The sequence below is a fragment of the Poecilia formosa genome, unplaced genomic scaffold (assembly GCF_000485575.1).
Source record: "Poecilia formosa unplaced genomic scaffold, Poecilia_formosa-5.1.2 Scaffold112, whole genome shotgun sequence".
Classification (NCBI taxonomy): Eukaryota; Metazoa; Chordata; class Actinopteri; order Cyprinodontiformes; family Poeciliidae; genus Poecilia; species Poecilia formosa.
Window position 1 is genome coordinate 1,845,487 of NW_006800051.1, and position 9,967 is coordinate 1,855,453.

At 45.9% G+C, this 9,967-nt stretch overlaps 1 protein-coding gene and 1 long non-coding RNA gene across 2 annotated transcripts; both read right to left on the reverse strand.

Annotated features, from left to right (window-relative positions):
• Window positions 1–1,030: 1,030 nt before the first annotated feature.
• sdc2 (syndecan 2) lies at window positions 1,031–8,247 on the reverse strand. Its single transcript, XM_016675346.1, has 5 exons — window positions 7,955–8,247; window positions 3,955–4,063; window positions 3,705–3,874; window positions 2,561–2,690; window positions 1,031–1,817 (listed from the first exon to the last, which is right to left on the reverse strand). The coding sequence occupies exons 1-5, from the start codon at window positions 8,009–8,011 to the stop codon at window positions 1,654–1,656; spliced, it is 630 nt and encodes a 209-aa protein (XP_016530832.1). The 5' UTR covers window positions 8,012–8,247; the 3' UTR covers window positions 1,031–1,653.
• LOC107837094 (uncharacterized) lies at window positions 6,152–7,533 on the reverse strand. Its single transcript, XR_001663084.1, has 2 exons — window positions 7,448–7,533; window positions 6,152–7,356 (listed from the first exon to the last, which is right to left on the reverse strand). It is a non-coding gene; the product is annotated as an uncharacterized LOC107837094 (long non-coding RNA).
• Window positions 8,248–9,967: the final 1,720 nt, after the last annotated feature.

The following is a 9,967-nucleotide window of genomic DNA, read 5'->3' on the forward strand; positions in this document are numbered from 1 at the left end:
CGAGCAGATGAGTAATCCTCTGTGGATATGTGCTCCGGCATATCACTGCAGCGTCCTAATCTCACCCGGTTACAGAGCGGATTAATTCTGCAGAGAAATGAGGCCCAGAGGGGGGTTGGTCTCTGTAACTGGGTTATTAACTCATCAGCTCTCCAACAGTCAGAATAATTCTGATTTTCCACAGATCAGTCCTGACAGAACATAATCTAACCAGAGGACGGGTTTAGCTGAGGAAAAAGAAGGGAAACAGACTCAGACGTAGGTGGAAAATAATCTGAACGATGATGTGTAATTTCATTAAGATCATCTCTGGACGTCGCCCTTTACTCTGAGGACAGATAGCTTCTGTTGAACCTCTGAAGACTGAACTCCAAAGTAAAAGTGAAGCTAGTGAGCACTGCTAGCTAAAGAGTCAGCTGCGCTAACTCTAAAGCACTAATTCTAAACACTAGTTCTGCTAACGCTAACGCGCTACAACAAGATGGTATTTATCTGAAGCTAATGCTAATGTGCTAATCATGAACATTAGTTCTGCTAACGATAAAGTGCTACAACATGGTTTCCAGCAGAAGCTAATGCTAAATTAAACTATTCTGATACACATTATATACAAATGACAAAACATGCTACAACACTGCGTAGCGCCCTCTGTGGGGTTAAAGCAGTTATTACACACCCAGCTGTACGGTTTGTGCTTCAGGAAGTGATTCTTTGGAACAGACTTTTCTCTTTTTATTTTTGTAGTTGAGTTTTGCTAACAGCTTCGGTCAGAAAACATGTGGGACAGCTAACTGCTGAACAGCAATGCATTCTGGGAAATGTAACAAAAGGAAAGGAAACTAAATGTCGGTTGATGACCAAAACTTTGAACTTTATTCAAATTCAAGAGTCAAGAAATATCTGGAAAATAATTTATCTGGAAAATATATTTAGAGGAAGCTAGGTGCGTTAACTGTTTTAAAATGAGCAAAAGCGCTAAAAGAAAGACTAGCTCCGCCGTTAGCGCATGTGCAGGGAGGAGGAGTCGGACTTTAGGCCACAAAGTTTATTCAGTAGTGTTGGTTCAGATTACACGTACAACAATACAGTCAGCTTCATACGACTAAAAAACGTTCCAGAGATCCGTGACCGCTCGAGCGCGGACACATGGAGGCACTTTGAGGGTTTCAGACATTTGTGAATATTTATATCTTCATTTTTCTTTACATACACAAGAAACAACTGGGCTGAAAGCTCAGAACCAAGAGCGCGACTAAACAACAGAACGTGAGTCTGTGGTTCTCTGGTTCTAATAAAGAGGAGCGCAGAGATCTACTTCCTGTTAGAATCAGAACCAGAACCCCGGATCCCTGTGGGTTCTGGACTCAGAGCTGGAGCAGTTTTTGGGTTCTGATCGGTGTGAGAGGCCGTGTGGGGTGAGAACAGACGGTGATCTAGAACCTGGAGAGGAACAGGTGAAGGAGGTGAACTCGTCTTTAGACATGCTAAAACACAAACGGGTTAACTCCGGGCCGAGCAGAACCTCTGGCTTTACTGGGGAAACAAAGAAAGTTCTAAGAAAAGTTCTCCTCTGGCCACTTCAGTGAGACGGTTCCTGTTTGTTGGACCACGGGTCCGACAGGCGCCGCCATGGCTCCACATCACAGCGGCGCCTCACGCGTAAAACTCCTTGGTCGGAGCTTTCTGATAGGCTGCTCCCGAAGGCTTCCTCTCTCCCAGGTCGTAGCTGCCTTCGTCCTTCTTCCTCATCCTGTAAACCAGCAGGAGGATGAGGAAGATGGCAAACAGGAAGCCGATCACGCCGCCTGCAATAACAGCTGAGAGAGAGAGACACGGGGTCAAAGGTTAAACTGGTGTCAACCGGTCACACGGCGGTTTAGTCCCGGCCACATGTGGACGGGTCAGAATGCGCGACGCAGGTGGAGGTCGTCTGATCCAACCTGCAGCTAACGAGTCATTTAGAAATCGATTATTCTGACGATTAATCGATCGTTCTGACGATTAATCGATCACTCTGACGATTAATCGATCGTTCTGACGATCAATCGATCGTTCTGACGATCAATCGATCATTCTATTTTTTAAAATGCCACATTCTGCAGATTTTCTATTTAACCACATAGATTGTCTTATATGCTATATCATAAATATATTAAAAGATGCAAATAAACAATTTCATTAATTTTTAAATGAGACAAACCTCTTATTGCCTAAAATGCGAGAGCAGCAATCCCTTTGTGAACGTTTGATCATTTGCAGCTAAATAAACAAACATGAGAAAAGCTGAACGTCAACACAGCTGATCTGGTGATCATTTATTGATTCACTGATTATTGATGAGATGCAGAAGGTTCTTCTTAGGACAGTTTTTGTTTTACAGAGTTTGGACCAGCTGAAGCTAAAGATGAACTCTGACGCTTCAGAACAGATTTACAGACGGAAGGTTTTTTATCTGAAAAGCAAAATGTTTTTATGTTTTTCTGCAGTTTTGGCTTCGTTGCGGCTCTGAGCTGCTGTTGGTCAGCAGGTTGTCTTTATGCCCGCAGCCTGAAGCACCAACCTGCCAACACCTCCGTCCTCTGGAAGAGGTTTTCAGTCCGGACTTCAACGGGTTCCAGAGGAGGACCCGGAGGCTCGGTGGTTCTGGTTAACTGGTTCCTCTGCTGGTCCTCTGTGACTGGAACTGGGGGCTGTGGGAGGAAGAACAGGAGACGCAGCGTTACTACTGGTTCTTTCCCATGAGCATCTGAACTGGGCTCATCGCTGCAGTGAGGCTGGTTTTCCGTCACAGCGGAGCGGCAGCTCTGGGTCGGGTCAGGCCCAAAGTTCAACCGGATCAACAAGGAGGAACATGGCAGCTATCTGAACATCCTGCGCCGTCCTTAAAAACTCCACATACGCTTCAGACCCAACCGTCTCCATCCTCTGACCGATCAGGGCCGACAGTCTTCAGACGTCACGTTTTACCCCGACTTCACTTCATCCAGACAGTCTACGCTCAGTTAGTGAGAAACGATTCGTTCCTGGAGGCGGGGCCTCTGTTGAAGCTTGAAATGATTGGCTCTGATTTCACCCAATCACTGACGTTTGGACGTGATGCATGAAATTCCCAGTAAAACTATGAAGCTTGCTGGAAATTGCATGGAGCAGGACCGTGACATCTTTGCAATAATTTACTCCAACTTTAGCTGCTCAGTGTCTGGAAGTGTGGCCAACATGGACTCACAAGCTACAGCCGCTAACAGCAACGATGGACGAGGAATCTGCTTCTGTCAGTAAACAATCTGATTGGGCAGTGGAAACGATGATGTTGTGTTCAAGGTGTGCTAAAAGGAGTTAGCCTATCAGAGAATCTTTTCAAGCCTAAAACAGCATCTCAGTGCTAACCAGTTAGCAGCTAATGCTAATGTCAGCGTCTGAAGAAGCCCCATGAATGACCAGGGCTTCCTGAAACTCTTTGCTCCAAACCTGAAAAACAGATTAAAACTAAATGTTTCTATAAATATGTCTGTTTTTTCAATAATTTAATGGCAAAAATGGCTTTTGAATTGACTAATTACTAATTTTGTCAATACTTCTTGATTAAAATGTGATTAATTCACTGCAGACCCTAAAATCAGCTCCATTCAGTTCCTGTTGGTCCCTTTGTTATTTACAGCAACAGAACCGTTCTTATGACGGACCCACTCAGCGTGACCTCTGACCTCTGTCCTGACCGGTTTCCTGGCCGTGCCGTCTCTGGCCCGTCCCTCCGGCCCCGGCTCCATCTTGGGGCTGAAGAACTTGGTGGAGTCCTTGGTGGGTTCTGCTGCTTTGGGCTCGATATAAATCCTACTGACCGTCACCGTTTCCTCCAGGATCTCCTCGTCTCCACCTGAGAACACAGAACCGGATCCTCAGAAGATCCTGACTGAGACGGGAACTGGACCGGACGGGATGGGGGTTCTGGACTACCTGAGCCGGAGCCGGAGTTGAAGTCGTCGTCGTCCTCTGGGTAGTAACCGCCCGACCCCGGGTCATCCAGGTACAGGTCGTCTGTGGGAGAGGAGCTCCTGGCCGCCGCCTGGAAAACCAGCAGAGGAACCCTCAGGTCACAGGTCACTGGTTCTGACCGCTGATTGGCTCAGACTGAAGGTCGTCGTGACAACCTGAAGACGTGTCACTCAGGAACAAACGAAGTCCGGTTGTTTCCAGAACCAGAAACCTCCAGAGACTCAGAGACAGAAACCAGATTCTGGTTCCAGACTGGAAACCAGTTTAACCTGAGAAACACCAGAACTGGACCGGTTCTGTTCAGAACCAGAACCAAAAAGAACCTGATTACAGGCAGGATGGATGGATGGATGGATGGATGGATGGATGGATGGATGGATGGATGGATGGATGGATGGATGGATGGATGGATGAACAGATGGATGGAGGAGGTGAGGTCCAGGTGAAGGGCCGGCGGTTTGGGCCGGCAGGTGGTGATCTCTGATCCCATTACTCAGGACTAATCCAGAGTGAGTCCCTCTGGGTCAGGGTGTGTGTGTGTGTGTGTGTGTGTGTGTGTGTGTCCACTTGGACCTGAAAGCTGCTGCAGGACATCCAGAACCAGCGGTCCAGTTTGGTTCTGGTTCTGCTGAATAAATGGATCCATGGAGCCGTTTGTAAAGTTACACAATAAAAACTAGTCTGGTTATTTATCCTGTCATAAGATACAAAAATGTCCGCCGTGTCATTCATTCATTCATTCATTCATTCATTCATTCATTCATTCATAATTAATACTTAGCTCTGAGCTGTAGAAGGGGAACAGAACCACCAGGGTCCAATAGTTCAGCTTTTTTCTTCTATCGACCTGAAGCAGCAAACCGTCTGGTCCGAACAGCAGGTCAGTTCTGATGGTTCTGTTAAACCCACACCAGCGGGTCCCTCACCAGGTTCCAGTGAGGTTGTATTCAGGTTGTATTGAGGTTGCAGCCTCCCTGTTGGAACCACTGAGTTCTCCTGCAGCTGATCGTCTGACTGGGTCGTTTCTGAAGGAACCAGAACTGATCCAGGAACCCGGTAAGACGCCGACCGCTGCAGGTTCCTGCCTCAACGCCTTCGGATCTCTGAACAGACGGACTAGTCCAAGTCTCAGACGGACTAGTCATTCTGATGACTCTTTGGTCCGGTTCGGTTCTGTCAATGCGTCTGACAGATGAAGGAACATCAAACTCCTTCAGTTTCCATAGGACCGGTTCTGTGGACCGGGTCAGGCAGCAACAGGCTCTTATTGGTTGTTCTGGGTTCTGGAGTCGGTCCAGATCCAGGGACAAACAAGTTACTGTGTGAATATTAATGAGCTCTTCAGAGGAGGCTCAGAAACTGCTGGTTCTGTGTGAATGGACCTGGTTCTGTGTGAATGGACCTGGTTCTGTGTGAATGGACCTGGTTCTGTGTGAATGGACCTGTTTCTGTGTGAATGGACCGGCCCACATGCTCTTACAGAACGTGATGCGTTCACTAATGATCTGCAGATCCAAAGTTTTCTCAGACTGGACCCAACAGAACCGACCCGAACAGGAAACATGACGTCTGTCAGCATCGCCATGGCAACCCAGGCTCGGTTCTGGTATGAAGGTAGAAGGAAGAGACTGCTGGCAGCTTTTATTTTGGTAGTCACTTCCTGTTACCAGGAGGTGAAAACATGGAGCTGACAGCCACTTCCTGTCTAATAAAACACTAAAACCGACAAAAATGGAAAAAATACATTTAAAATATTTGCTCAGAGCTAAATTTTTATCTTCAAACTAAATATTTAATTTGGAGCCTTTAGTTAGTTAAAAACACATTTATCTTAGTAAATATTTAGCTGCAAGCTAACTATTTGGCTTATTAGCTAAATTACATTGAAGCTAAACATTTAACTTGCTAATTAAATATTTAGTTTGGAGCTAGAAAATTATTTAGTTACATATTTATTTCCAACTAAACATGTAGGGGTCAACTACATAATTTGATGCAAATCTTTACTAAATGTTTAGTAAAGACTTTTTATGTAAATAATTAGCTTCAAACTAAATATTAAGCTTGATAAATACATATTTATTGTAGTTTGAAACATTTTGTTTCAAACTATTTGTGTATCAAGGTATTTAGTTTGAAACATTTTGTTTCAAACTAAATACCTTGATACACAAATATTTAGTTTGAATCTAAGTGACGGCTGATGGAACCGATCCTCGTTCCCCCAGTGAGGAATGAGACAAAGACGCTGATTTAAATAGCAAACATTTATTTTCCAAATAAATTATTTTTCCCAAATTAAAACAATAATTGTCGCTTATAACCGTTTTTATTTTCTGATCCGTTATGTTGAGAAACCTTCAGAAACATTTCAAAAATGGCTTCAAGGGTAACAGCATCAGCTCCAGTTCACACCGAAATAAACATGGAGGAAAAACTAAACATTACTGGTGTTTTCCAGGTCTATCCAGGTGTTTTCCAGGTCTATCCAGAAAACACCTGGATAGGTCCAGGTGTTTTCCAGGTATTATCCAGTTGTTTCCAGGTATTTCCAGGTGTTTCCAGATGTTTTCCAGGTGTTTCCAGATGTTTTCCAGGTGTTTTCCAGATGTTTTCCAGGTGTTTTCCAGGTATTTTCCAGGTATTTCCAGATATTTTCCCAGTTGTTTCCAGGTGTTTTCCAGGTATTTTACAGGTATTTTCCTGGTGTTTCCAGGTGTTTTCCAGTTGTTTCCAGGTGTTTCCAGGTATTTCCATGTATTTTCCCGGTGTTTCCAGGTGTTTTCCAGTTGTTTCCAGGTGTTTTCCAGTTGTTTCCAGGTCTGAAGATGTCGGACTGCTGGGCCCGGGTTGGTCCCTCAGAGACGGTTTGGCGGTTCTGACTAATCTGGGTCAGGTGTGAAAACGTGACATGATGACAGCTCACATGCTCGTCATGGAGACGGAGGCGGTAACCATGGCGATGCTGAAGATTCTGACGAGAACCAGACGGCGTTGCGGTGCCGAGCAGCCACTCTGATCCAAACCATCCGGCCTGGTTGCAAAGGTTTGGCTTCTCCGACTTTCACCAATCTGCTCTGTGATTGGCTCCTTCTGGCCAATCAGGTCAGTCGTTTGTGGCAGCTCAGGTCAAAGGTCATATTTATTGACTTCACAGCCTCACAGAGTTTTCAGCTTCTATTGCAGGAACTTTGCTCACTTTTCCAAACCCGGTTCAAAGTTGAGGATCGGACCTGTTGGTCCAAAGTGTGGTCCGGGGGCCGATTGTGGCCCTCTGAATGAATTTGTATGGCCCCAGACCACAATTCTAGAATCTGGTGGCTGATGCAGGTGGAGAGGGTTTCTTCCTTTTCAGTATTGAGTCTGTAAACGGTTAATCGATTACTTAATTAGTTTAAGATTATTTCAATTATTGATTCATCATGATTAATCGTTACTTGGACCAGAGCCTCACATGATAACAAACAGCTGGAACCCAGCAAGACTGACTCCTGGATCAGAACCTCAACTTCCTGGACCGGTCCCCCAGAAACACGTTAACCGATGTTCTGGAGGCCGAATCGCGCTGACTCATTAACAACACACATGGAGGAGGAGGAGGAGGAGGAGGAGGAGGAGGAGGAGGAGGAGAGCAACAAGTCAGAGAGCAGCTCAGTCTTCATTAGGAGGCCTAGCAGACCTGAGAATGAACCAAAAGCCTCTTCATCAGGGAAAACAACAGGAGTAAAAGGTCAAAGGTGAAAGCAGAGGAAACTCTGAGGAGCAGAGAGGTCAGAAATCACACACACAAACACACAAACACACTCAGGTCTCTAAGCAAAGCGTGTCAAGTCATTAAGTCTTCACAGAACCAGACTGAAATCATAACAACTTGTGTGTCTGAGCCCCGCAGCTGCACCTGAACACAGCGGACCCCCCGCGGACCCCCCGCGGACCCTGGAAGCCCCCTGTCCCCACTCACTGCGGCCCCGCAGAGGCAGCTCAGCGCCAGGCTCAGGAGAATCCAGCCGCTCCTCATTCTTCCAGCTCCGGTCGTGATCCAGCTGCTCCCGGTTCTCCCGGTTCTCCCGTCTCCGGACTGGGATCCTTCCCGGTCCTTCCTCCTCCTCCCTCTCCTCCTCTTCTTCAGCTCCGGAAATCGGACCGAATTCAAAGTGAAGGAGCGCGTGAGACCGCAGCCCGACTCTGTCCGAGACACGTCGATCCGATCACTCTGCGGGAGCGCGCGCCGCCTGGGACGAGCACGGAGCCGGGCGCGAGCGCCGCCGAGCGCGTGCACCTCTGAGAGCGAGTCACCGCGAGACTCGGAGAGACCAGCGCGAGAAGAGAAGATTCAAACAGCTGATGATCAGCAGTGATTATTGATTATGGATCAGATTCGGCTGGAGACGTCATGGCTGCGCATCATTCCGTCACCGGCGCATCGGGCGGCGCCCCGGCCGGGCGGGGACTGTTCTACCACACCCAGCAGGTATTAGTAGGGATTGCAGCCTCTATCTGCTGAGCTCACCGTCACTGAGCATGCGCAGAGGGACAGCAGGTGAGACCTGAGACCATCTGTGTGACCCAGACTCAACAGCTTGGAGTCGGAACCAGAACCAGAACAATAAATCTGCTGAAACTCCAGCAGAGAGTCTCTGGATTCTCTGAGCTTCTCCTCCCAGCTGGAGGCCTTCTGGTGGCTCCTCCTGCTGCAGCTTTCAGGAGGTGAACGTCCTCCAGAGGAGTCATGTACAGGTGGGGCTGTGGAGCTATGGGGCCATAAAGTTTGTAACAAACAAATAAAAAATGCTGAAGATGTGTAAAAAAGCCTTAAAACTCACAAATAGATTTTAAACTGAAGAAAAAAGTGAAATCTTTTATTTGTTTACTTTTTTCAAATTACAAGCTTTTTGATCTCAATATAGTTTCATAAGATCACAACAAACAAACAAACAAAAAAAACAGAGTAAAATAAAACTGAAGAAAGGTTTTGAATCTTTAAGTTTCGTAACATTTCTTTGAAGTTTCAAATGAATTTTTTTTTTCCAGCCTCATTGATTGTTTTTTTCAAGCTGTTTGGCCCCATTGTAGCTCCACCAGGTCACGTAATTTAATAAAATTACTGAAAACAATTTGGAAACTTGAAAGAAAAAAAAAATCTGAAATTGAAGAGCAGTTTTGAACTTTTTATTTTCAAATTCAAATATTTTGTTTCAGTTTAATTTTTTCCCAAGACTTTATGATCCAATACGTTTCAAGTCTTTTATGTTTGAAACTTAGTCAAAAATATTTTTTTCGACCCACTATATATAATAATGCAACATAGCTAAGAAAATGTTTAAAATTAGTTTTTTGTTTTTGTTGTCGGACATTATGAGCCCAGTTCATCTCCATACTGCTCCTCCTCTCACCGGCAGGCGATGGTTCCCCCTGCTGGTCGGGGAACAGAACTGCAGTCTGAACGGATCTCACCTGTTTGGTCTCAGCAGGATCTCTGAGATCTGTGAGCTTCACTCTGGATCTCCAGTAGATCCTGATCTTTGAATCGTTTCTCCTGAAGCTCCTCCCCCAGCCTGCCCTTCCTCATCCCTTCTCTTCCTCCTGGAGATTAGCTCCTCTGTCCCAGATTCCTCAGCCAAATAGGACACAAAGCTCCTTCTGCTGCAGCAGGTGAGGCAGAGCAGACCTGGGGGCGGGGCTTACGCTCACACATGTCCGAGCTTCATCACCTTCACTGATGATGATGAAGATGATCTCTCTGGTCTCCACCTTCAGACTGGATCTGGATGGAACCGGTCCAACCCGACCCGAGACGGTTTTCCTCCAAGCTTCTTCAAAGTGAAACAAAACTGGTGTCAAATGTTTGTTTGTGCTGCTTCCATTTTAAAGATATTAAGAAAAAACTTCATCAAAATTAAAATCTTCAGAACAAACGCAGCACAAATACATTTTTTTGCTGCACAAACATCAATGACTTCCTGATTAACACTAA